This window comes from Bos indicus x Bos taurus, chromosome 7 (assembly GCF_003369695.1).
Source record: "Bos indicus x Bos taurus breed Angus x Brahman F1 hybrid chromosome 7, Bos_hybrid_MaternalHap_v2.0, whole genome shotgun sequence".
Taxonomy (NCBI): domain Eukaryota; kingdom Metazoa; phylum Chordata; class Mammalia; order Artiodactyla; family Bovidae; genus Bos; species Bos indicus x Bos taurus.
In genome coordinates, this window is record NC_040082.1 from 91922313 (window position 1) to 91950105 (window position 27793).

Below are 27793 nucleotides of genomic sequence, written 5' to 3' on the forward strand. Positions count from 1 at the left end.
AAACGACTGCAGGAAATAATACAAGATCTGCTTCATGTGTAGAAACACATGGAAGAATCACCGGGGAAGGTGGGGCAGGGGAAGTACTTAAATGCCACTCTACATGGTTAGAGAGATGAAAGTCATCACTACATCTCACTTAACATATCTGACCTCCAGAAACCAGAACAGCACTTCCATAGATCTGGTGATACGAATGGGTTTCCAATCTCTGATCCTTGTACGATCTGGATTGTCCACCATTAAAATAATTCATAAGACCATAAAAAAGCTTAATATATATAAACAGCTTTAAAAGAAAAGTGGGAAGACTTTCAAACCATAACTGTTGTGTTTCTCTTATCAGTACCTGGCTCCAACAGAGGTTCTTCAATATCCTATTGAGAAAAAGAAAAGACAAAACTCACAGAGCACTTTAATGTTAGCCCGTCCAATCCCCCCTTGTAGTTAGGCCTCTGCAATTGGCAACAACTTCCCAGTCCAGGCAGAGATCACACAGATGACTGCTTTAGACATCACACCAGATCTGAGAAAAATCTCTCTCCCAACATGGAACTTTATGTGTAACTGGAACGTGTCAACAAAACCATTTCTCCACCCTGCTGGACAGCTCTCCCTAACTCCACCCTGGACTGAAGACACTAGCTCCGGCGCTTTGGGAGTCCAGCCCACCTATTTCTGCAGCCCTCCACCTCGCTTCCACCTTGTTTTGTCCATCCTTGCAACAGGCCCCAAAGTCTTCTTTACCCTTTCAACTGGCTAATTTGAATGGCTCGCCAGACCTCAACTCTGACAGAGAAACTCCTCTGGGAAGCCCTCTAGTGTTTGTGTAACCCAATCACTTGCACTTCTTCCTTCTGGTTACATTCTCGTTGGTCATTAACACCACGCCCACTAGGCTGCAAACCCTGACCCTGACAATTTAGCTCACCTGCTTATGCTAAGCATCCCTCAGGACCAAAGTACAATGGGTTGTTTACACACACACACACACACACACAGACACACACACACACACACACTCATTCTTTTTCACTGTGGAAAATTCACCACTCATGTCAGGTTTCTAGCCATGCAGAACCAGAGAGTAACCTACCGGAGGCACTTTGAAGTCCAATGATGAAGCATCCAAAGTGTTCTCGAAGCCTTCGCCATCAACCTGAAAGAAAAAACGCCAAGACCTCTTTGCAGAGACAGAATTATGAGTGCCAAGGCCCACACCTCACCACTCTCCAGGCCACCTACAGATCTGTTTTCTTCACGATGCCAAACGCCATCTGCAAACCCACTGTTGGATCCCAGTGGCTGCCCCTTAGCCATAGGGGATATGTCCCCAAAGTCCAGTGGCTATCTAAAACTTCAGACAGCATCAGGCCTTAAACACCATGTTTTTCCATACCAACAGACAGGGAGTACACACACCATGGATACATTGGACAAAAGCATGATTTCTGTCCCGGTGAGGATGGCGCAAGGTTTCATCATGCTACTCCAAATGGCGTGTAATTCAGAACTAAGAATTGTTTATTTCATCTAATATTTTTAGACCCCAGTTGACCACAGGTAACTGAAACCTCAGAAAGCAAAACCGTGGGTAAAGGGGGGGACGATGTTACTCTGTTGATCACCTGCCTCCCTGTTTCTAGGCCCGCTCCAGGATTAGGCAGCCCCAGCATCTCTGACAGCACTCTGGCAGCACCAACTGAACGAATGAGCAGATTCATTCTCCAGGCAGTTTCCCCACACTGGTGGTCAGTATACACTACCCAGCCTCAGATTTCTAAAGCTGACTCAAAGGGAAAGTGAACTCCACATTCCTGATTTTACTTGGTAGCAATTATTTTAAAATAACAATAACCTGGCACTTTCGCCTAGTGTACTTTAAAACAAATATTTAACTTGTTTTCTTTTTATCATCTACTACACTAAACAAAGGGTTTCCCTGGTAGTTCAACTGGTATAGAATCCTCCTGCAACGCAGGAGACCCTGGTTCAATTCCTGGGTCAGGAAGATACCGTGGAGAAGAGACAGGCTACCCACTCCAGTATTCTTAGGCTTCTCTGGTGGCTTAGATGATAAAGAATCCACCTGCAATGTGGGAGACCTGGGTTCAATCCCTGGGTTGGGAAGATCCCCTGGAAGAGGGCATGGCAACCTACTCTAGTATTCTTGTCTAGAGAATCCCCATGGACAGGGGAGCCTGGCGGGCTACAGTCCATGGGGTCACAAAGATACGACTGGGTGACTAAGCACAGCACAGCATGCTAAAGGAAAACTAGTATCTTAAAGGTTATTAAATCTGAAAGCTTTCTAACTTTTTAAGTGAAATACAAAAATATCCCTCCCTAAAGATTTTTTCTTAGGTTTGAAACTTTTTTGGGGGCAGGGTGGGAAAGGCAGGTCATGCAGCATGCGGGATCTTAGTTCCCCAATCACATACTGAACCCATGCCCCCTGCTCTAGGAGTACAGGGTCCTAACCAATGGACCGCCAGGAAAACCCCAGGTTTGAAACTTATGACCAGGATGTTTCCATTAACCAAGAAGTCAAGTCTATGCTATGGAAATAATTAACACACAATAGGATCACACAGAGAGAATAAACCAAAGCTCCATGCTAGCCTATGTAAAGCTGTGGCAATGTGTGGAATCTGTGACTTTTGACCTTAAAGGTTTAAAGCTCAGTCCTTTAAGGGTACTTCTTTTCCAGTTTAAAGCTAGAATGCCTTAAATAAAACCAAACTAAGACAGCTGGGCATGCCAAAGTGGTGAGGTTAAACTGGCAACCAGTTCCAGGAGGACCACCACGAAATTTTATGCCAAAAACACAAAGTGAAAAGCTGGCACTATGATGTTGCTTAAGAGAATTGAAGTCTTCCCTCATACACAGGAAGTTTAACAGTGGATCCCTTTAACTGGAGGGATTCTTCTAGGCGACAAAGACTTTTCTTCACTGTAGTTCACATCCTTTAATTAACAACTGTCAACTCATACATGGAATACATATTTAAACTATCAACAGGATTATCTGCATGGTGAGATTATGAACTGTTTCTGTTTTCTTATCTTTCTATAGTTTTTTTAAACTTCTTTTCTTTTCAAAGAAAATACTTTTAACAACAGTGTCAGACTTTTGACTTATGCTAAGAATGTATCCCCTACCCAATTACAGAAATATTCTCCAGCATTACAGAGAAGTTATCCATTAGTTAACATCTGATCTGTGTTGAGTTTAAATGGATGCAATTTAACGCCAAGATTTAGACACCAAATGGTGATTTAGCTGCGTGTTATTTAACCAACCATCAGCGTGTTCCGTCTTGGCTGAAGCGCACACAAACAGTGAGGAGCCCCAGGGCTGTAGCGTGCTGCACCGCAACTGCGTTACCTACAGCGTGTCCTGTGAACTGAGCCGGGAGCTCCCTCAGCTGCGTGGCCACGTAGTCTTTGCTCTCACAAAGGGATTCCAGGATGCTGTCAGTGCCATCCTCCCCGAAGTCTGGAGCAGCGCTGTTCTCAACTTCGGTTTCTTCTAACACATTAACGTCCATCATGTCAATACTCTGCAAACCCTCCAAACTTGCTTCCATATCCTCCTGTAACGAGGGACGACGAAAGGCATCAACTACCAGGTGGATCGGGACGCAGAGCTCCTGCCGCCCCCTCTGTTGTCATGGCATCTACCTGCCCATCTCTGGAATCTTCTTCTAGGCCATTGTCTTCAGCGCCTTCCTCTTCTGCCTTTTGTTCTAATAACAGAAAAATTGTTCAGTCAGAGAGCACTTGGGTTCTGGCCTTGTAATTAGCTTCTGCAGGACGACGCAGCTCAGTCTTGGTGAGAACATGATACAAGGAAGCTGAATGTGACTGTTCGTCTATCACGTACAGTTTTGTCTCAACTGGAACGTAAGATCTAGAATTTCTGTAATACCATCAAAGTATTTTGATTCTGAACAAAATAGCCAAAGCTTCAAAAGGTTTCCAAACCACTTCACACTAACACAAACATCCTCAAACAAAAATGAGCAAAGGATAAAAACAGGCATTTCCCAATGATTAAATTAAAAAAGTCATGTCCATACAGCACCCAAAGAACTACACCCTAAGAGTGTGTGCTGGACAACAGACCTGTGAGTTCCCCTTTGCTCCACCCCATTGCATCAAGCCTCTGGCTTTCTGACATTCTTCAGCCCAGAAGCTTTTTTCCACTCAAGGCAAAAAGGCAAAGGCTACCATAAAGTCTATTTTCACCCTGGGCTCTGCGAATGCAAAAGGACTATTGAGAGCGATGCCAGGTATTCCCAATGGGGCTGGAAGGAAAAGAAAGTGGAAACTCTTAGAAGGAAAGTAAAATCTTTGGGCTCCCTGTTATCAACAGCTTTAAAAATGTACATACCTATATTCTAGAATTCCCCTTAGGACGTGCAAAACAAAGGTGACCTGTTCTAAAGGGCGTATACAGACTAATATCCCCAAGAATCGCAAACCATGGCACGTATGTTTACATGTGGGAGGCCAGTATGGGGGGGTCAGTGGGGATGTGGGCTGCAACAGGGTGATGCCTGGAGACATTTTTAGTGTTACGACGGGCAGTGCTACAGGCATGTAGTGGGCAGCGGCAAAGGATGCTGCCCAGCACACAGTAACACGAAGGACAGCACCCTACCACAAAGTTCAACTATCAACATTGCTGAGTCTGCAAAATGCTGTGGCATGCCAGTTTTGCAACTTAAGAAGCCTCAGTCTTTATTTTATATATGTTTAGTTGATTTACAATGTTGTGCTAATTTCTGCTGTAAAATAATTCAGTTATACACACACATATATATATTCTTTTTCACATCCTTTCCATTATGGCTTATTACAGGATACTGAATACAGCTGCCTGTACTACGCAGTACGACCTTGTTGATCCAACCTATACATGGTAGTTTGCATCCGCTGATCCCAAACCACCACTCCATCGCTCTCCCTACACACCCCACCCTCCACAACCATAACTCTATGTTTGTTGAGTCTGAAGAAACCTCAATCATTTATTAAAGATGCCAACTGCAATATCCTAAGTATTTCATTTCCCATTATTATCAATGATTACTCAAGAAATGTGGTTTTATTACACACTGCGCTCTTCACATTATTTAATACCCCTCACAATGCCAGCAGGTTTATTATCTGCATTTGACAGGAGAATTTGGTTCTGCTCCAAAGCTGGGACTCAAAAACTGAGCTGTCCCACCTCCCATTATATCTGAACTGGGCATATCCTTTTGAAACACACTATTTAAAATGCTTGATAACCGCACCCAATTTCTCAAGCCTCAAACAGTAGCTTGAAGTGCCCATGAAGAAGGTAAACAGGAGAGAGGCAGACCAAAAAAACCTCACCAGAAAGCACCCTAAGTGGGAGCGACAAAGATAAACGCTGGGCACACAGGCTGCACCCCAATCCCAAGGGATGGGTCTTGACTAAAAACTGAAGGGTGGGGGAACAGAACAGGGGAATGGCACAGACTATCCAATTTTAATCCCAAATGTAACCTAATTTAGAATGATCTTTTCAAAACACACCCAGTTTTCAGCAATTCTGCCCATTTAGATGAGTTGGGGAAAAGGACTCAAGTTCTGACTTGCAATGAAACTTTCAAAGTTCAGCTTCCTTTCACTTTTGAAAGGCAGTGGTTACTCACGAATTCCCAGAATCAGTCCAACTTTGTGGCGGACTTTGGAAATCCATTGGCTGATGCCTAGTAACCTTGAGGACCTAATTTTCAACCAGGACACCATGAGGACCTAGCACTTCGTATAACTAACCACATGCCCAGACCCCTCTGGAAAACACACTAGCTCTACAACCTGGAGGAGCTGTTCTCTGCCCCAGGATCTTGGGCTTTGGGGACTTCTGTGAAAAAGAAAGGTACCAGTGCCTTTCTAACCCCAACCTGTACTGGTACACTCACTTTACACCAAAAGTAATTATTATCAAGGCTTCCCTGACACAATGCTAACTCCAAGTAGCTTTGAGCTGACCTATGCTTTAACCCATTCAGACATGTATTGGAAGCAGTCAACTAAGTTTTTCTAACGATTCAAAGATTCCTTATAGGAGCCAAAATCATTCTGATGAATAAGCCTAACCTCACAGTTTAAAATGAGCATCTACACACAAAAAAGTTTAAACTTTCAGCTATTCAAAACCAAATTTTCAGATATGGGTAACTTAACAGAAAAGTACAAACAGGCTATCTGTATGTTTCCTGCTGTAGACCCATCCCTCATGATTGGTTTGTTTCAACGGTCCATGTCTTCTGCTGAAATACAGGCAGTTTCACGAGCACTGAAAAGATACCAGTGTTTTAAATGTAAACCCCTTTAAATGTAACCTAACTCAAAAATTTAACCTTTCAAAATATGTGCATAAGATTTAAACAGTTCACTGAGTTGTGGAAAAGTCATCCTGTTAGAAAAAGCTGTGAAAAATATAAATAGAAGTTGCAGAAAAGACAAAGTCTTTTCTTTCTACTTTCTGAGCAGCTGTATCCCACTGCCTGAAATTAGCACTTTTTTAGGTGAATGGGACATGGACAGCTGTAAAAACTTTCGTGCAGCACCCTTCAAGACAACGAGCCCATCGTATGGGAGTTGCAAATTATACCATCCTTATCACAGTAAACTCTGAAAATGAGAACCACTGTTAGTGAGGTTCCCAAGCTTTTGCTGTCAACCATAAAAAGGAAAGGAGCACTGATACATGTTATACCATGGATAAACCTTAAAAACACGATGCTCCGTGAAGGATGCCAGACATGAAAGGTCACATGCTGTATGATTCTACTTACATGAAATGTTTAGAATGCGCAAATCCTTAGAGACAAAACCTCAATTAGATACTGCTGGGGGCAGGGGGATGTGGGAGCTGACTGCTAATGGGGGATAGGTGATTCTTCTTGAGATGATGAAAATGTTCGAGAACTAAGAGTAGTGATGACCTCATAATCTTGTGAGTATACTAAAAAGCACAGCATTATACACTTTAAATGTGAATTTTACATGAATTATATTTAGATTTGAAAACAAAATATCACACTAGTAAAACATGCAAATGTTCCAACAACCTATTTTGGACCCTAAAGAAGTTGGGTTCTATTGGGTCTCTGCCTGCTGTCATTTTCCTTGGTTTAAGTCCTATTTTTTGAACCAGGAAGACAAGTAGGTGCATCTGGTTGCTCAGGTCAGCCGGGGCAGCTTTTAAGACTGTGCCTTACGCTAGTTCTTTTTTAATCCTAGAAACGAAAGCTGTAATGTTTTTAATTGTTGTTCAGTCATGAAGACAAGTTCGATTCTTGAGATCCCATGGAATGCAGCCTGCCAGGCTCCTCTGTCCATGGGATTTTCCAGGCAAGAATACTGGAGTGGGTTGACATTTCCCTCTGCCAAAGGATCTTCCTGAGTCAGGGGTCGAACCCACATCTCCTGCCTGGGCAGGCAGGTTCTTTACCGATGAGCCACGGGTCTTTTACTTGGCACCTACAAATCCTCCGCAGCACACTGACATTTACACGTTAGCTGGTGGAAAAGCAACCTGTTAGATGGAGGACAGTGAGGGCCAAAGGAGCTCTCCTGACTTGAAGGGCTAGAAGAAGGCTAAAAAAACAGTTCTCTATATAAGCTCTCTTGCTGTAGCTACCCCAAGCAGCAGAAAGTTAAAGTGGATACCTTTCACGAATCTCTTTGTCTTCTTGCTTGTGGCTTCCAAGGCAATGCCAATTTCATCAGGATCCTGCCCTTCTTCCTTAACCGCCTGTTGGGAAGAGACAAAGTTGACAACACTGTTAAGAGCTGTGGGGCACACACTGCTCTTCCTCTGTAACAATTTCCCAGCAACAAAGGCAACACTTCCCTGCAAAGAGCAACTCTGTTTCTGCCACCTGGGCTGTCAGGTCCCCAGGCAGTAGGTGAACCCAGTACCACTTGGTTCTCTCTGGGCCCTTCACCCAAAAGAGCCTGGGGCTCACAGTCAGGGTTGATGAAGTTCCAAAATGGTCCCTAACCTCCACACTGTCTCAACTTTAAGTCAACAATGTAACAAACAGGTTACACTTGGTCTGGCAGTGGGCAAAGGGCTGAGCACTGCTCAAAAAGGCCACCTTTGACCCAGGGCAGGGAAGAACAAAGAACATCCTGGGTAGTGGGGGAAGTTGGTGGTTCACGGCAACAGTGTCTTCTTACCCGTGCTTCGGGACTCCCCGGTGAATTCACCAGGTTCCTACCCTCAACAGCCTGATTCCATGAGAGATGACCACCCGCCATACTCAATTCTGTGTTTAATGCTGAGAAATGGGACAATGAACACAGGATGGTGCGATACAGGAAGTCATGGACTTGGAGCAAGTCTTCACTTGGGGGGGGAGGGGGCAACGAGACATCTCAAGACAGACCCCAAAATGACAACAAAGCGCCAGCCAGATGGAGACCTGGGAGAGAAGCCGCCAGGTGCAGGGCACGGTGAACGCAAACGTCCTGGGGCAAAAACTGGCACATCTCCCCTTCCCGGGCAATGTCAAAGGTTCTTCAATCATCCGTTCCGTAGGGGAGAAAACTGAGGCGCTGGTAGGGAACAGCACCTGTCCAAGGTCACACAACCCTGGGAAAAACCCAGGGGCTACCCTAAGACTAAGACGGGCTTTCCCAACACTGAGATGACTGAATGGAAGGAGGCGACAAGGCACAGAGAGGGGCGGTGTCGGGCCAAGGTCACACAGCCGACCCGAGGTTCCTGACAGTTCGGACCGGAGTTCGCAACGAGATGCAGGCCGGGGGCGCCTCGCAGTAGGGAGTCGCAGTGACAGGCCCGCGCGGGGGCGTTACTCGGTCTCTGGAGGCACCCCAGGGCCCCGGGCCGCCTCACCTTCTTGAGCCGCTCCATCAGGACGCTCTTGTTGCCGCCCGTGTCCAGGTTCCGCTTCTTCAGCTCCGCCCGCAGGTCGATCACCCGCAGGTCGCTGAGTCGCCGCGTCCCGACCTCTGAGACGCCCGAGACGACAGCGGCCGTGCCAGAACCCGAGTCGCTGGACCCTGCTAGAGTCTCCGCCATCCCGGGTATGCTGTCCGCGCCAACTACTTCCCACACCGCCGGCGGCTGTAGCGGCTCTGAGCACAAAATGGCGCCGCCAGAGAGGAAAACGCACTGGCTTCCTCCCGCCCCCTTTTCCGGCCGCGCACGCGCGCCGCCCGAATAGGCGTTCTTGGCCGCAGTCGGACGCTCGCGCATCGACCAACCGCAGGCCCTCGGCAACAGTGCGCAGGCGCTGTAATTGCTGTATGTCAGCGTCTTGGCAGTTCGCGGCGGGAGGCCGGCGAGACGTAAGGCGCCTTGTACCTCACTCACAGGGCTCTCACTGCGCATGAGCAGAAGCGGCCCCGGGCGTTGAACCCGCGCCGGGTACGCCTGCGCAGAAGAGAGGAGCGCCGTAGCGGTCGGAACGGTTCTCTTACTGGCGGCGCAAGTTCGTCCTGGGAGCTGCGGTTAACCCGGCCCAGTTCTGTGTGAAGTGGTAGGCAGAGCCAGGGCCCCTAGAATGGCGGAGTCTCTGTCCGGATTAGGCGATTCTGGTGCGGCGGGCGCAGCGGCTCTGAGCTCCGCCTCGTCGGAGACCGGGACGCGGCGCCTCACTGACCTTAGGGTGATCGATTTGCGGGCGGAGCTGAAGAAACGGAACCTGGATTCGAGCGGCAACAAGAGCGCTTTGATGGAACGGCTTAGAAAGGTAGAGCTGGGACCCTGGGGTGTGTGGGAGGTGGGCCGGGGAACCCCGGCGGCCGCGACGAGGGGCCTCCTGGCCTCGAGGTCCCGCCCCCCACCCCCGCCCCGGTCCCGTTCGCGGCCTGCCGGGGGCCTGGCGCTCCGGGCCTCTTCACGCTTCTCTCAGGCCCGAGCGGGATCGCCGAGCCCCGGCGGGCCCAAGTTCAAAGCCCAGCGCTGCATCGGAGCGAGAACAAGAAAATCTCGACGCGAACGGGGGAAGTTCGAGGTAGCGGGTGACATCGACCGAGGGCTTGTGTTATCCGCATCAGCCCCTGCTTTTTAGGGCTTCCTTCGGCTGCTTTCATCCCGATCTCTGAAAGTGGACTCGGAACCTGAAATCCTCGCTCCGCCCGGGGAGTCAGGGGATTCGGCCAAGGTCCCTCGGCCGGGGAGGGGAGGTCGAGATTTGAACCCAGGCCGGGCGATTTTCTGAGCGTGTGCTGGTTGCGGGGACCTCCTCTGGGGCGAGAGATGCTGCTTGATCCGTTAGGGCCTAGAAGTCTAGAATAGGGGGGTACTTTACGAAGTAACCTTATTAAGAGGGTATTGGGAGCGGGGTTGAGGGAGAATGGCTCGGCGACTCAGCCTGGCAGGAAAAGTGCTGCTTGTAATAAAGACCAGAAATGAAACCTACGGTTAGACTTGAAGAAAACCTAAGGGCTCTGCCAGTCTCTTGACCCGATCTTGAGCGTGAACGACATTTATTTTAACCCTCTCTAGAGGGTCTGTTTCTCTTTGTGTCCAAAAGAGAAAAATATTAATTCTTAATCGTTAGAGTTAAGGAAGATGGCCCAAAATGTGCTTGGCATGCTACCTATAGCATATAAACATTCAAAGTGCAATTGCTGTCACAATTAACTTTTCTCTCTGTATACACTGTGTGGTATTTGCAGTCTGGGTGTTACTGATCCCTGCCTTGCGGGGTTCTTAGGGATGCGTTGGAAAAGCAGAGAGTTAGTTGTGCTTTTCTGCACTCCCTGTTCTATGTGATTCTGGTGGCTTCTTTCTTTCACTGACTCTTGTCTTGGGACTTCTCTGTGATCTCTAACTATGCCTTGTCACCTATTCCCCCCCGCCCCCACTCCCCCAAGCAGTGCAGTTTGTGACTCATTCTACCCTCTCCTGCCTCCCAAACAACAGAGGATCGGGTTTTTGTTTGTTAGTTGCTGTTTAGAGGAAGTGGGGATTATTTCCTGTTACCCAGATAAGGAAACTCAGGCTGGAGAGTGGTGAGTTATTTGCCCTAAGTCAGCAGTGCCTTTGTAACTCGAGTGTGTGTGTCTTTCGCTATGGACGCTAACTCCCTCTAAGCAAACAGGGCAGGCAGTTCACCCATAGAAGTGTTACCGGAAGAAGATGCAAGGAGGGGAGAGTTGGCACCCAGGGACCTGTGATCCATGGTATTACTAGCCATAGGGCCTCCTGTCAGTAAAGGAAAATTGGTGGGGGGGTGGGGGTGGGAGTGGGAGGCTTTAGCCATTGTTCCCCCAGATAGTCCACAAGCCTTGGATGCTGATAGGGTGGCATTGAACCTTCCTGTCAGGCTGTTGGTTGAAGCTGGTATGATCTTCCACCAGCATCTCTGAGGGGAAAAACCCGTTCCTTATTCCTCTCCTCTTCAGTTTCTTAGGGATGTGCTCAAAAATGCACAAACACCACTGGCGTATATACCCATCTGCCATCTTACGCGAGCAAGTCTGGAAGTACTGGCGCTCTTCTCTTCTACTTCTGTCACCTGTTGTTTTGTCCCTTCTTTGGTTTGTGTATTTATTTATTCTTTTAGGAAGAACAAAAGAGGGAAAGGTGGAGGTAACAACACACAAAGAGTAGTTTGGCCAGGCCTGCAAGGATGACTCATAGCCTGTAGTCCCCCAGGGACCACCCTGTAAACACTGCACCTGGACGAGATGACCTGAGGGGTGGACTGGGCCGCCTGTCTGGGGTAGTTGTTGCATTCTCCTGCTGGTGGTCCAGAATCTTTTGTTTCTATAAAGAGGGTAGGGACTTTCTGTTTGAACCCTTCTTCAGGCCAGGACATAACTCCAAATCTTCTTTCTGGCTGTAACTTCAGAGAGAAGGGAGAGGTTTTTTTTTTTTTTCTTAGTACAGTTTAGGTGTGGAGCCCCCAAGCCTCATTCTGAACTTTACCAAGCTAGAATACTCCTGAGAATCTTTGAGACTTCTGAAACTACAAATAGAGCTCCATTTGAAATGGATTTAAACAGAATGTGGGCTCCCAGGACTATGCAGTAGAGAAAGGGTTTTCAAAAATCTGATTTTGAAGCCTGGTGTCTGGGGATATCAGCATTGACAGGGTTGGTCGGTGTTCCTTTGATTGATTGTTTTGTGGCATTTTTTTTTTTCTCCCTCCTCTGAGTGCCTCCTTGGTGGCCTACACAGTGCTGAACATAAGTGGGAGCTAGTCAAGTGAAGGACAGGCTCTTGGGATGAGAAGCGGGACTTGCCAAGAGATCCTTATAATTTTCTGTTCAATGAAGCAGGTTCCCTGGTGGTTGACAGCAAGACCTCAGGAATCCGACAGAGAGATGAGCGAGGGATGTTGTAGTCCGTGTCCCATCCCGTGCCATGTCCCATATTCTGTCCAGATGGTGCTAGTGCGGGTGTTGAAAAGGGATCAGGGAGAGAGATGAACAGTACAGTGTTGAATAATGTCATAGGTAGTTTGGCCCAGGAATAGGGTCAATCAGATTGTGGTGATAATTCTAAAAATAAGCTGACTGTTCGATGAGTGCTTGCTTTTCATGGCTAATAGGAATTCTCCTGACAGCTTTCCAGGGTAAGAACTTTAATTAGTCCCTCATGCCAGAGTGAAAAAACAAACTCGGAACAATTAAATAAGCCTGCCTGAGACCAGGCAGCCAAGGTACGGTAGAATCAGTCTACCTCTGGGGCCCTTGCTGCAACAGAAAGAAGGACGAATGAATGAGTAGGGAGAGGCCCTTTCCAGATCAGTCCCTGAAGCTTCTGTGGAAGTCAAGTCTGTGTGCTGCCTTTTTGGGTGAACTTTTCTTTTCCCTTCCCTTTAGGCAATTGAAGATGAGGGAGGTAATCCTGATGAAATTGAAATTACCTCTGAAGGAAATAAGAAGACATCAAAGAGATCCAGCAAAGGTATGGAGGGTGATGCTAGGAACTTCTTTCAATCTGGCTTCCTCTGCTAATGTGCCTGTGGACTGCCCTGTGTATCTTTGATGTACCTTGAATGAAGGTGTGCATTTTCTTTCAAGATCTCTCCAGTGTATTTTTGTTTCCATGGGATTTGGGAAGTCTCAGCATGGAAGAGGTACTGACACCTTTACTTATTTTTTTCTGTAGGTTTCTCGGCAGCTGTTGCTTATCCAGAGTCTTAACCTTCTTGAGATAGAGAGGGTTTAGGATTACTTGAGTCTCAGACCTATTGCTCTGACTTGTGGAAAATAACTTGCCTTTTAAATACCGCCTGGCCAAAACAGAGTTGTCACTTTTACAGATGCTGCTTTCGAAACTGCCTACCGCATAAAAGCCAGATTCCACATGGCATTAATGACCCTCACCATTGCCCCAGATGGTCCCTTCCCGCTTCCGCCCCTACCACCTTTCCTCTATTACATCCACCTGCAATCAGGTCCCAGACGTGTGGTTTACTCCACCCACTCCTCTTCCCCATCTGTCTGCATTTGAGTCCTAGTTCATCAAGAGGCAACTTCTGATCTCACCAGTAGCAAGTCTTCTCTCCTTAGGTCCTCTGTACTGCCCTGGCCTGAGTTTCAGGTTGTTGAGGACAGAAGCTGTGTCTTCCTTGTTTTCCTACTTAGTATTTGCTCATGAATTACTTCCTAATTGAATTCAATGACATCCAACTACTGTTTTAGGAAAGAATCAGCTAAAACTGGGCATTTGGGCTATCCTGAAAGTTCTCTAGGTAATTGGAGGTTTTGTTGCTCAGGCCCCAAAACAAAATGAAATTCTTTCACCTGGCCAGTGGTGAAGACCTGGGTGTGAAATGTCTAAGAGGCAGGCACCAGTGTCGACCAGGTTGTGTGGTGTATTAGCTCTGGGAGAAGAGCAGTCAGTGACCTCACTTTGAAATGAAGTCACTGTGTGGTCCACAGTTAATCATGCATTTTTCAATTTGCCCAAGTCAATGTTTTTTCCAAAGCAGAGTACTTAAAAAATCAACAGAGAGCACAATATTATAATTATCCTTCAATTAAAAATAAATAAATTAAGGGAAAAAAATTCAACAGATAGACTATTATGGGGCAGGGGAGAAATAGAGCCTGTGGAGCTCCTTTTTTGCTTTCTTTTTCTCTAACAAAAAAAGAAATCCTTGTGTTAAAAGTTTTTAGGAACACAGATAAGCATTAAATAAAGGAGGCAATCCATTATTAAGATTATGGCATATTTTCCCAGACTTCTGTGTGTCTAAAGTCACCTAAAAACAAAATACAGAAGGATTTTCACACACCTGTGTACCTTTGTCTTTCCTTAAAAAACTGTTCCTACTCCCCACAGTATTCTTTACTTTTTTTACTTAGCCTGTAAATGGCATTTTCAATAGTGCTGAAAATAAAAACCTCATTTATTTAACAGTGAATAATCATTCTTCGTATGACTGTACCACAGTTGAGCTCCTCAGTCTTATTATTAGACTATTTGTTCCAGTTTTCAGCATGGCCGTGAACCAGAATTACCTCTGCTGAAGGAATATGTTTTTGTTAACTAGAGAAGTAGAATTCTTGGGTCAAAAAATATGTGCATTTTATTTTAAAAATAGTTCTTAACAAATAGTTCTCCAACAGGCTATACTGGTTAATAACTAGCAACATCAGGGAATGGCAGAGGGTGCCTGTTTCTCTAAATTCTCACTTAATGCTGAATATTATGTCTTTTTAATGTTGCCTCATATATAGAAGAAAAATATCTCATTGTATGAATTTCTCCACAGCTAAAGTTTTTATTTATATTTCTTCACAGGTTAAACAGTTTCTGATAATCGACTGCCTTTATTTTCTGAATTGCTTTTTCATGCCTGTTGCCTATTTTTCTGCTGGGTTGTTAGTCTTACTGACTTTTGATAGTGCTTTCTCTCTATAAAATGTTACAATTGTTTTTTCCCAGTTTGTTATTTGACTTAACTACTTTGTGGTGTTTTGGTCTTTAGAATTTTAATCTTTAATACAGGCAATGCAGTCAACCTATATGGTTTCTAAATTTTATGAAGGTCGCTCAGTCATGTCTGACTCTTTGCGACTCCATACAGTCCATGGAATTCTCTAGGCCAGGATACTGGAGTGGGTAGCCTTTCCCTTCTCCAGGGCATCTTCCCAACCCAGGGATCAAACCCAGGTCTCCCTCATTGCAGGTGATTCTTTACCAGCTGAGCCACAAGGGAAACCCAAGAATACTGGAATGGGTAGCCTATCCCTTCTCCAGTGGATCTTCCCAACCCAGAAATTGAACTGGGGTCTCCTGCATTGCAGGTGGATTCTTTACCAATTGAGCTATTGGGGAAGCCCCACAATAGAGGACAGCGTGCCTGAACAGGGACTTGAACCCTGGACCCTCAGATTAAAAGTCTGATACTCTACCTACTGAGCTATCCAGGCTCCTATTTTAGGAGCTGTCCAGGCACCTAGATTTTTTCTTGTATATTGAAAGACTGTCCTTTGCTTTAAAATTGCTTTTTAAAAAGTTTGCATTATGGAGTAGTATTTACCGTTTTATTTTGAGTTCATTCGGAATTTATTTTTGCATGTGATGTGAAGTAAGTAGGGATCAAAACATGGATTTTTAAAAGTATATATATTATTTATTTATTTGGCTGTACCGGTCTTAGTTGTAGCATGTTGGATCTAGTTATCTGACCAACAATTGAACCTGCATTGGGAGCGTGGCGTGTTAGCCCCTGGACCACCAGAGAAGTTCCAATATGGGATTTCTATTAAATTTCTTGTGCCCTTGCCCAATCAGTCATACTTCCTACCTGTCCCTCGGGAAAAAAAAATGATTACTTTGACCATAGATGATTAGTTTTGCCTGTTTTAAAACTTCATCTAGAACCATTCAATATGAAGTTGGGCAGGTGCATGCCACTTGTGGGAATCTTAGTTTCCTGACCAAGGATTGAACCCAAGCCCTCAGTAGTGAGAACATGTAATTCTAATCACAGGACTGCCAGAGAATTTTCAGTACAAACTCTTTTGTGTCTGGTGTCTTAGCTTGGAGTAATTATATTTTGTAGTTAAGATTTTAGCTGAAAATAGAGGTGTTTTTTTTTTCCTGCCCTGTTTGAACAAATTCAAAATTGTTTGAAATCTGGTTGTTTTAATCAGAATCCTGGAAAGCATGAAAAGTGGAAGTGTTAGTTGATCGGTGCAACCCCATGGACTGTGGCTGGCCAGGCTTCTCTGTCCATGGGATTTCCCAGGCAAGAATACTGGAGTGGGTAGCCATTCTCTTCTCCAGGGGATCTTCCCCACCCAGGGATCAAACGCCAGTCTCCTGCACTATCAGGCAGACTAGAAAGCATACCTCAGGTAATTTCAGCATTCCTCCAAAGTAGTTTTACACCAGTACTTTGTTTAGTTCTTTTAGAGCTTTTAAAATAATTAGCAACAAAGTAATTTAACTAGAAGAGCAAAGTCAACATGTTTGCTTTTTAAACTATTGCCTGATTGTGTGTTGCAAGCTTGCATGCCAAGTCATTTCACTTGTGTTCGACTCTTTGTGATCCTGTGGACTGCAGCCTGCCAAGCTCCTCTGTCCATGGGATTCTGCAGGCGGGATTACTGAAGTGGGTTGCCATGCCCTCCTCCAAGGTGTCTTCCTGACTCAGGGATCAAACCCACATCTCTTACATCTCTTGCATTGCAGGTGGACTCTTTACCTCTAAGCCACTGGGTTATTGGGTTGTTTTGTTTCTTTTGACATGATATCCCTTCTTTCTTTTTTAAAAATGACTATCAAATACATTTTAATAATTGGCAAAATTTTGAATAGATTCTTTATAAGAAAATATAAATAAATGGCCAATGACCACATCAAAAATTGCTTATCATTAGCTAACAAAGAAATGAAAATTAAAGTGATTTGAAATACTAGAAAACAACTGTTTAAAAGATATAGAAAAACAAACTTCCATACCTACTTCCCCCTACTGCTGTAGAATATGTAAAATGATACAGCTATTTTGGGAGAAAAATTGGCACATCCAAAATTAAAAATTCATCTAAAATGTTAATACAACCCAAATTATTCAGCTCCTGTATCATTAGCTAAAATAAATGAAGTGTAGATCCACAAAATAATTTGAACATGAATGTACAGTATATCTTTTTTTAGGAGACATAATTTCATGCTTAGAAATGATGTAAGAATAATACAAGAAATTCTCATAAATCCTCACCCAGATTCCCCAGATGTTGTCATTTTTACATTTGTTTTAACCTTTTCTTTCTCAACGGAGAGAGGGAGGACAGAAGAGCGAGATGGAGGGAGGAAGAAAAGGATAAAACAAGTGTAATATATATATTTTTCCTTTTCTGCTGAACTACTTGAGAATAAGTTACAAGTACATGTGCCCCTTTGTCCCTACATTCTATAGTATTTTCTAAAAACAAGAAAATTGCATAACTATATATGTAGTTATCAAAATCAAGAAATTAATATTGATAAAATACTGTTTTCTAGTCTTATTTAGATTTGGTCATTTAGGGTCTTGCATTGTCTTCAGTTATCTTGTCCTCTTGATCTCCTTTAATCTGCAGCACTTCCCAAGACTTTCTTTGTGTTTGTAACAGTACTATTTTTTTTTAAGTACAGACCACCTATTTTGAAACCTGTTTTTCAATTTGGGTTTTATTGGGAGGTTTTGTTGGCGGGGGGGGGGGGGGGGGGTTTCCTCTCATGATTAGGTTCAAATTATATTCTTTTGTCAGAAATACCACCGGAAGTGTGGTTTTTCTGTTTCCCTCCTAGGGGCACATCCTGACAATTTGCACAAGTGACTTAAGGGTATTTGTTGGGTTTCTCCACAGAAAAGTTTGTAATTGTGTCTGCGGGGACAGTACCATATTCTGTGCAGTGCAACCAAATTTTTTTTTTTAAAAGAAACTGTAAAGAAAAATAAATTTAGCTACTTGAAAGTTTTAAAGTTTTAAGTCTTTCCTAATAAAACATACCATAAATAGATACAATTGGGAGAAAATACTGCAATGCACTAATACCTAGAAAGCATGAAATATTCCTACAAATTAATAAAGAAAATAGACAGTCCAGTAGAGAAAGGACAGAGATGATGAATAGGCAGGTCACAGATGAAAGGAAAACAAACAAGGCCTATGTTCAAAAAAAATTTCCTTAAAGGAAAGCAAATAAAAAGAGATAATAATTTTTGCCTATTACACTGGTAAAAATTTACATAATTCTCAATATCCCACATTGACCAGGGGGTGAGGAAATGGGAAGTCATTGGAAATGGTAAATTAACAAAGCTGCTTTCGGGACAGGGGTGACTAAACTAAGGAACTCCATAGCATGAAATAAATGATGGGGCTGAATCAATGTATAAGGGCAAGACTTTTCCAAGGCCTTTATTGAGTAACAGACTGTATACACAATATGATTCCATACATAACAAGTTCATTTCCTTTTGAATGTTATGTGTGTAAATCTGAAAGAAAATGGTTTCAAGGACCACCAAACTGCTATCAATGGTTACCTCTTAGAAGTGCAACGGAGAGAAGGGAGAATAACTTTGTCATGTATTTATTTAGGAGGGTAGATCTTTTATTAGTAAACTAAAATTTACCATGAAGTGGTATGAATCTTTTAATGAGTTCAGTTGAGTTCAATCGCTCAGTCGTGTCCGACTCTTTGCGACCCCATGGACTGCAGCATGCCAGGCCTCCCTGTCCATCACCAACTCCCGGAGTTTACTCAAACTCATGTCCATTGAGTTGGTGATGCCATCCAACTGTGTCATCCTCTGTTGACCCCTTCTCCTACCTTCAGTTTTTCCCAGCATCAGGGTCTTTTCAAATGAGTCAGCTCTTTGCATCAGGTGGCCAAAGTATTGGAGTTTCAGCTTCAACATCAGTCCTGAACATTCACACATTGAACATTCAGGACTGATCTTCAGAATGGACTGGTTGGATCTCCTTGCAGTCCAAGGGACTCTCAAGAGTCTTCTCCAACACCACAGTTCAAATGCATTGATTCTTCAGCGCTCAGCTTTCTTGATCTGCCAACTCTCACATCCATACATGACTACTGGAAAAACCATAGCCTTGACTAGATGGACCTTTGTTGGCAAAGTAATGTCTCTGCTTTTTAATATGCTGTCTTCGTTAGTCATAACTTTTCTTCCAAGGAGTAAGCGTCTTTTTATTTCATGGCTGCAGTCAACATCTGCAGTGATTTTGGAGCCCCAAAAAATAAAGTCTGCCACTGTTTCCCCTGTTTCACCATCTGTTTGCCATGAAGTGATGGGACCGGATGCCATGATCTTAGATTTCTAAATGTTAAGTTGGCTTTAAGCCAACTTTTTCACTCTTCTCTTTCACTTTGATCAAGAGGCTCTTTAGTTCTTCTTCACTTTCTGCCATAAGGACGGTGTCATCTTCATATCTGAGGTTATTGGTATTTCTCCCAGCAATCTTGATTCCAGCTTGTGCTTCCTCCAGCCCAGAGTTTCTCATTATGTACTCTGCATATAAGTTAAATAAGCAGGGTGACAATATACAGCCTTGATGTACTCCTTTTCCTATTTAGAACCAGTGTGTTGTTCCATGTCCAGTTCTAACTGTTGCTTCCTGACCTGCATACAGATTTCTCAAGAAGTAGGTCAGGTGGTCTGGTATTCCCCATCTCTTGAAGAATTTTTCACAGTTTATTGTGATCCACACAGTCAAAGGCTTTGGCATAATCAATAAAGCAGAAATAGATGTTTTCCTGGAATTCTCCTGCTTTTTCTATGATCCAGCAGATGTTGGCAATTTGATCTCTGGTTCCTCTGCCTTTTCTAAAACTTGAACATCTGGAAGTTCACAGTTAACGTATTATTGAAGCCAGGCTTGGAGAATTTTGAGCATTACTTTGCTAGCATGTGAAGTGAGTGCAATTGTATGGTAGTTTGGGCCTTCTTTGGCGTTGCCTTTCTTTGGAATTGGAATGAAAACTGACCTTTTCCAGTCCTGTGGCCACTGCTGAGTTGTGTGTATGAATGTATTTGTGTAATCAAACAAATTTTGAAAAATATTCACCTGCTCACATCCAGCCAGTCACACAGGGTACTGGGGGTTAATCCCAGCAGAAGAGAAGGTTGTGGATGAGAGAAGGTTATGGAGACAAAAACCATGCAGTCCTTTGGTTTGGAGATTGCGAATGTGGGAGGCGTTTTTACTCTTTGGAGGAAGAATTTGAGGGGTGCCTTTTCTCTTAGTAGTACCAAAAACAGTTGCTTTAGTTTTTGCCACAGTGGTATTTCTCATTCACATTAATTTTGGATTCATTGAGACACATTGTTTTTCATCTTTGGAAAGCAGGGTATCTTTGCCAAATAGTGGTTGTTGGTTAGCATCCTGATGGGGGTGTGCTTTCCATAGTGAAGACTGGATGTTCTTAGGACTGCACATCCTCTTGACATTGCTTGTTAGGGCATTTCTTACCTGGGAGAATTCTCCCCTGGGAGGGCTTCAGGCTGCATTGTACCTGTGTGTACTAGTTGAAGTGAGATCTGGATCTGCCTGATGAAAACCTGCTGCCTTTCTTGTGAAAGGGAGAAAGACAGTAGAAAGGGTGGCAAGTTTCTGGTAGTCTACTTAGATTTTTCCTACTAACTCAATGGAATTGGGCAAAAGCCAATGTGCATATTCTAGAATGGTACGAGTCTGTGGAAATGTTGCTGGTGTATCTTCCTAGCATATTTATAAAGACCACTGGGTTGAGTTCCAGATATTTTTGAAAGTTTAAGGTGCATTTTGCCATAGGAATGTTATACAGTGGTACTGAGATTCCCAGACAGCCACCGAGACTATTTACACATAATGTATTGTATACTAGTATTAGTGTCACAATTCCTTGTGTTCCTAAATAAAATATGTCTGAAAACATGAGTGAAATATAGAATATGGAAAAATCAAGTACATACAGTGTAAGAAAATTCTCAAGTGTAAATTTTGGTATAAATGATTTAGGGTTGAGCTTTTTCTCTCCCTCTATCCCCCCCGCCACATTTTACACATTCTATGTACACTTAAGATTAATCATTAAATATAGGTGGATTAATGTCTAGTAGTTTTATATTACTTGAAAAATACTTAGTGACCTTAAAAAATTTATCTTCACTTTGCGGGGAAATGATGATATCTCCATATAATGCTATGAAAGAATATAGAAACATGTTCACAAAATACTAAGTGCAAAGATTATAAAATGGCAGTACCATTTTCAAAACCAGCGTATGTGTATGTACGTAGCACAGTATGGGAAGATATCCATCCCCCACTGTATGACAGCTCCACTGCTCACTCTAGATGGTAAAATGCTGAAAGGCTTCTACTTCCTTTTTGCTTTTCTGTGTTTTCCTTTTATGTGATTGTCTCTGGGAAAACACATTTCACATTCCTTAACCAAAAAGCAGCACTTTGTGGTTTTGTTTTTTTCTTTGTTTTGATTTTTGTGTGTTTTTTGTTTGTTTTGGTTTTGTTTGTTTTTTGCCATGCAGCTTGTGGGATCTTAATTCCCTGACCAGGTTTTCAACCTGAGCCATAGGCAGTGAAAGCACAGAATGCTAACCACTGGAGTGCTGGGGAATTCCCCACAGCAGCACATTTGTATGAGATACTCTTCTCCCCATAACCAAAGCCACTTAACAAGAAGGGCAGGCCTGGAAAAGGTCTGGTTGCCTTCACCTTATTAAGAAGCCATTTCCATCTCCTCAAACTTCCAGTTGATAAGAACAGAACCACTTCTAATAGCTCCAGTGCCACTCTAATATTTGGCCACCTGATGAGCTGAGCCAACTCATTGGAAATGACTGATTTGGGAAAGATTGAGGTCAAGAGGAAAAGAGGGTGGCAGAGGATGAGATGGTTAGATAGCATCACTGACTCAGTGGATGTGAGTTTGAACAGACTCCAGGAGATAGTGAAGGACAGGGGAGACTGGCATGCTGTAGTCCACGGGGTGCTAAAGAGTCAGACACGACTTAGCAACTAAGCAACAACTTCTACTAGGGGGTAGATTGGCCCTACCATTCCTGGATTACTGTGTTTCTAAATGGAGAAGAGCCATTTAGAAGGCCATGGAGAAGGGTGTTTTAGGTTGTCATCTTTCTTCAGTGCTTAAAGCATATAAAAATGAAAGTTGTCACTTCTGGAAAATGCATATCATTGATCTCATGCCATAAATTATTCCTTCAGGCCGCAAACCAGAAGAAGAAGGTTTGGAAGATAACGGGATAGAGGAAAATTCTGGGGATGGACAGGTATGTGAACTTCGTCAGTGATCAGCTCCGTGCATGGACCAGTGACTATCATCCGATGCTTGTATTTTTCTTTGTCACAGGAGGATGTTGAGACCAGTTTGGAGAACTTACAGGTCATCGACATGATGGATATAAATGTGTTGGATGAAGCAGAGATTGATAATGGGAGCATTGCAGACTATGTGGAAGATGACGATAACCTCCAGGAGTCCCTGTCTGACAGTAGAGAGCTAGTAGAGGGGGACATGCAAGAGCTTCCGGAGCAACTTCAAGAACACGCTGTAGGTACCTTGGCAGGGTCTCCAGGATGTATCCTAGGTGTGATAATTCCTCAAATAGCCTAAGAGATGATAAGCTTTATATTTGGAATTATGTTCTTTTAATGCCATTTCAGTACATTTGACTTATCCATTCACATGTAAAAAATTAGATGAGTTTGAAAAGCACACTTTGCTTCATTGAAAAATGGTGTCTTGTGAGGAGTAATTGTATCTGCTCTCCATCTGAATAGTGTAGCATTAAGCTACATATACAATTCATACACCACATTAAGTCAGACCTGTTAATTTAGTGGATTATGTTATTTCTGTGAGGATGAATATTTCTCAGGTAGACAGAAAAGACAATTGAAAATAGAAACTAGGAGACTTCTTTGTAGGAATTTCTAGGGGTCGGTCCTAGGCGGCACCTCATTTTCATAGCTGCCTCAGTTCTTTTATGGAATGTTTCATGAGTGCTATGGGAGAAATGAGACCATGTGCTCCGCCAGTCCATCCATCCACGTATCGGATTCCTTGAAATGTGTTTGCATTTCTTTTGGAACTGATCTCAGTACCCTTCACAGTAGCAGGTTGTCATCTTTGAATGGCTGTGGCAGGGGTGCGGTGGTGTAGGTTATTTGGACACAGATAGGGAGGGTATGCAGTTGTTTATCTTTTGATGAGTCTCATTCACTAGCTTCCTAAGAAGGAACACCAAAAACATGAAACTGTGAAACCCTTCCTAGTGACTGCTTATTTAAGGCTGTTTTATTCCCTGTGATTAGAAAACAATATATTCAGTAACAAAAGCCTGAAAACTCCTAAATGTCTGTCAGTAAAGGTTAAATTTTAGAAAAGGCAGAGGAACGAGAGATCAAATTCCCAACATCCACTGGATCATCAAAAAAGCAAGAGAGTTCCAGAAAAACATCTATTTCTGCTTTATTGATTATGCCAAAGCCTTTGACTGTGGGGATCACAATAAACTGTGAAAAATTCTTCAAGAGATGGGAATACCAGACCACCTGACCTGCCTCTTGAGAAACCTATATGCAGGTCAGGAAGCAACAGTTAGAACTGGACATGGAACAACAGACTGGTTGCAAATAGGAAAAGGAGTACGTCAAGGCTGTATATTGTCACCCTGCTTATTTAACTTATATGCAGAGTACATCATGAGAAACGCTGGGCTGGAAGAGGCACAAGCTGGAATCAAGATTGCTGGGAGAAATATCAATAACCTCAGATATGCAGATGACACCACCCTTATGGCAGAAAGTGAAGAGGAACTCAAAAACCTCTTGATGAAAATGAAAGTGGAGAGTGAAAAAGTTGGCTTAAAGCTCAACATTCAGAAAATGAAGATCATGGCATCTGGTCCCATCACTTCATGGGAAATAGATGGGGAAACAGTGGAAACAGTGTCAGACTTTATTTTTTGGGCTCCAAAATCACTGCAGATGGTGATTGCAGCCATGAAATTAAAAGCCGCTTACTCCTTGGAGGGAAGATGACCAACCTAGATAGCATATTAAAAAGCATAGACATTACTTTGCCAACAAAGGTCCGTCTAGTCAAGGCTATGGTTTTTCCTGTGGTCATGTAGGGATGTGAGAGTTGGACTGTGAAGAAGGCTGAGTGCTGAAGAATTGATGCTTTTGAACTGTGGTGTTGGAGAAGACTCTTGAGAGTCCCTTGGACTGCAAGGAGATCCAACCAGTCCATTCTGAAGGAGATCAGCCCTGGGATTTCTTTGGAAGGACTGATGCTAAAGCTGAAACTCCAGTACTTTGGCCACCTCATGTGAAGAGTTGACTTGTTGGAAAAGACCCTGATGCTGGGAGGAATTGGGGGCAGGAGGAGAAGGGGACGACAGAGGATGAGATGGCTGGATGGCATCACTGACTCGATGGACATGAGTCTGAGTGAACTCTGGGAGTTGGTGATGGACAGGGAGGCCTGGCGTGCTGCAGTTCATGGGGTCGCAAAGAGTTGGACACGACTGAGCGACTGAACTGAACTGAAAGGTTAAATAACTATGGTTTAGTGGACCCAGTTGTTTAAGCGGTAACAGCATTGACTAGAGGTTGGTCACTTAACTTGCTATGTGACCTTGGATAATTCACTTAACCTCTCTGAGCCTCATTTGCAAAAATAGGTTTGAGGAAGTCTAATTAGATGAATGTTTATTGCTAACTTAAAGCAGAAGTCATCAAGCTGGCCAAAGAGTTATTGGAACACAGCCACACTTATTTGTGACAGTTGTCTATGGCTGACTTCTGACAACAGTAGCAGAGTAGAGTAGTTATGACAGAGACTGTCTGGCTTACAAAACCTAAAATATTTACTATCTGGCCCTTGACCTCGGTTTAGAGCAGTGTCTAGTGTATAGCAAACACAGTAGGGTTTTTGCTACTATTTCTAAGATATTTATTATGACTTCCAGTAATACAGTGACTACTCCTGTATACCATATCAGTGAACTAAGCTTCTTTGTGTGAACTAAAATGATAATCTCTAAGATGGATGCAAAAGTAAGGCAGGAACCAGAATAATGTGCTATCAATCAGGTAGACAGAAGAAGGGGAGATGGTCTTTGACACGAGTGTGTGTCCATGCCCTTAGGAGCATGCATAGAATGTCCTGAGATGATTGTGTCAGGGGAAGGAAGGAGTGGTGCAAAATCTTAGTCATGTAAAGGTAATAACAGTACATGCTCATAAAATATTTGAAAAATATCCTCCCCCCCCCCCCAAAATAAACTAACATTCTGGACTTAATAGTAAACAGTCTAATTTATTGAGTCACACAACAATGATTTTATGAACCCCCTTTCTGTGTTGAGGAATCCCTCACCTCACTGGACAGAGCCCAGTTCATACCAGTGATTCTTCCCCTGCAGGTGGGGCAGTGATGGGTCACCTGGGCTTTGCCAGTCCTGTGCTCCTGTCCCCTACATTCAGTTTGAAAGTTGATGATGCTAGGAGGCAGTGGTCCCAGAGATGCCATTCCCATGCAGGCCATAGCCGCCCCAGGGGCAGCAGTCCCAGCAGTGGAGGCATTCTGGCTTTGGGAAGTCATGTTGGCCATGAAGTCCAAGAACACCCTCTGCAATGTGATTCTAGACATTGTTCCTGGAAGAGCAGCCCCAACCCTGGTGTTCTGTTCTACTGGGAGAACGTATGTACTACCCAGCTGTACTTTTTTCCTTGACTTAGACTTTTGTTTTTCTTTGTTTGACTTGTGTCTTGAGAACCCCCACTGATACCATTTAAGTGGGTCTCCTAGACTGTCTGCAGGTATATGTTTATGTACAACATTTCTCTCAGTTGAGGTGGAATCACAATGTAATGCTGTTTTGATTCGTGCTCTGTGTTTAGAATGTCACTTTAAGTGACTTTTCACGGCTGTAACTGTTCATTGTATATATGTAGTTACGTTACCATATTATTGATGTCCTGAGTTTTGTTCTCCATTTGTTTTACAGGTAGAGGACAAAGAAAGTATAAACAATTTAGACACTTTATCACCTGACTTCACTGTATTACAGGTAAATTGTATGTCTCAATGGTTTTAGAATCAAAGGTTAGACTACAGTTTTTGGAGACTACTTGTGATATCTTATGGCAATCCCAACTAAAAGTCACTAGAAGGTCTGTTTCCTTTTTTGGCCTCTGAAGAGGGGGCTTTGCTTTCAACTTTCCCCGAATAAAATGTGTTAGTGAAAGGGGCTTGTCGTCTCGGCTCCCACCAGCACTGTGGACCCATGCAGCTAAGACCCAGGCCATTTGGGAGACTCTTGTTAATATGATGGCTAGGAGGACAGCCTGTGGGATCTGTCCTGGAGGGCCTCCTCTGCAGCAGAAATACTCTTAGGTGAGAAATGAGACTGCAGGGTGGGGCACCCCCTCCCCAGGAGAGATGAATGGGGCACAGATGAGGGTGCAGGAGGGTGAGGAAGGCCTGACACTGACATCGCAGCTGGGAAAGGTGGATTCTCAGGGTGTCTGGTTCTCCATTTGGGAACTTCTCAGAAAGTACACAGATTTCTCTTGATGACTATGGCGTCTTGGCTGTTTGACTGCCACCTATGTAAAAGTTAAATGTTAGATGAGAACAAATGAGATGTGCACTGACTTTCAGGTGTAGTTTGCATAAATGTGGATCTTGAGTTTCCTTTTACTTTTTCTGTCAGCCTTTGTAGGTATAAATTGTTGGAATAAACCTGAGTATCTGATTTCCAGGAGAAGGTTTTGTGAGGAAATGAAAATACAGTCAGCTTATTCCAGTCCTTGTTTTTTGTTTAAATAATGTCACCTGTGCTGATTAATTGGAAACTACCTTTCAGACAAGATATTTATTCACTTCTTCCAGGCGGGGGCCAGGTGTGTTATTAGTGAGCCAGAAGTCAGACTCAAGGAGGGTGCAAATGCCAAGAAATCTTGGTAAAACCCAGTTGATGTCTCTCCAGAGTTGATGTCTCCTCAGGTGACACAACCTGTTCCTGACATAGGAAGGAAAGGAGGAGTGGTGCTTGTCATTTTCTTGAGTGTCTCCTCAGTTCAGAGACTCCTGTGTATATTGTCTGGTCAGGACAGTACACACAGCCCCTCTCAGAGACAATGGGAATGTATACATTTCCGTCTAGGGAAAGTTAAGAGAATCATTCTGCCTAAAATGGTTGTTTCCTTCAGTGTAGAATCTTTAATTCCCAGCATGAAATGAAAAAAAAAATTTGATTACAAATGAAACTATTAGGAAAATGACCCGTTTCCTAGGGCTCTCAAGACTGGCAGGTCAGTGCCCAACGGACTGTGCAAACCATTCATGTGCATGTAGCTTGTGTTGTCTCAGGCATGAGGAGAAAGCTTGGTTGCCATCCTCCCTGTGTAAACAGAGCGGTGGGTAGATGCAGACTGATAGACTCAGTTCTCACACTCATTGCTCAGATCTTGGCTCTGCTGTGTGTCCTTGAGCGAATTTGTCAACCACAGTGTGCCTGTCTCCTAATCTGGGAAAAGAAGGATGGTACTAATAGAACCATCCTGCTAGGGCTGTGTGATGATTGGTTAATGTATGTGTATGTAAGGTGGAATTTCTGCCTGGAACCTAGACAGTGCTTAGCAATATGTGCTAGAGTTCCAGAATATTGTCACTTATGCAGAGGGTATGTAGGTTCCAGGAACCACATTCCACACTGAGAGAAAATCCCTTCCTGTAGTTGGGCAGCCTCTCTGT

At 43.7% G+C, this 27793-nt stretch overlaps 2 protein-coding genes and 1 non-coding gene across 5 annotated transcripts in view; 1 reads left to right on the forward strand and 2 right to left on the reverse strand.

Annotated features, from left to right (window-relative positions):
- The window catches only part of SAFB2 (scaffold attachment factor B2), a 28901-nt gene extending 19694 nt beyond the window's left edge, over positions 1-9207 (reverse strand). The window contains exons 1-6 of the mRNA XM_027547368.1: positions 8909-9207; positions 7717-7801; positions 3685-3749; positions 3393-3596; positions 1097-1159; positions 350-377 (exon numbers count right to left, since the gene is read on the reverse strand). Of these exons, the coding sequence (XP_027403169.1) occupies positions 350-377; positions 1097-1159; positions 3393-3596; positions 3685-3749; positions 7717-7801; positions 8909-9094 (631 nt within the window). The 5' untranslated portion in view covers positions 9095-9207. The remainder of the gene's footprint in view (positions 1-349; positions 378-1096; positions 1160-3392; positions 3597-3684; positions 3750-7716; positions 7802-8908) is intronic.
- A 251-nt stretch (positions 9208-9458) lies between these two features.
- Positions 9459-27793, forward strand: part of SAFB (scaffold attachment factor B) — a 61067-nt gene continuing 42732 nt past the window's right edge. For 2 of the 3 annotated variants that reach the window (XM_027547363.1, XM_027547364.1), the window contains exons 1-5: positions 9459-9767; positions 12853-12937; positions 22231-22295; positions 22376-22576; positions 26043-26105. In XM_027547363.1, the coding sequence (XP_027403164.1) occupies positions 9579-9767; positions 12853-12937; positions 22231-22295; positions 22376-22576; positions 26043-26105 (603 nt within the window). In that variant the 5' untranslated portion in view covers positions 9459-9578. Of the gene's footprint in view, positions 9768-12852; positions 12938-16175; positions 16345-22230; positions 22296-22375; positions 22577-26042; positions 26106-27793 lie in introns of those variants that run through there. The other variant, XM_027547365.1, reaches the window with a different exon arrangement.
- Positions 15342-15414, reverse strand: TRNAK-UUU. Its single transcript has one exon. It is a non-coding gene; the product is annotated as a tRNA-Lys (tRNA).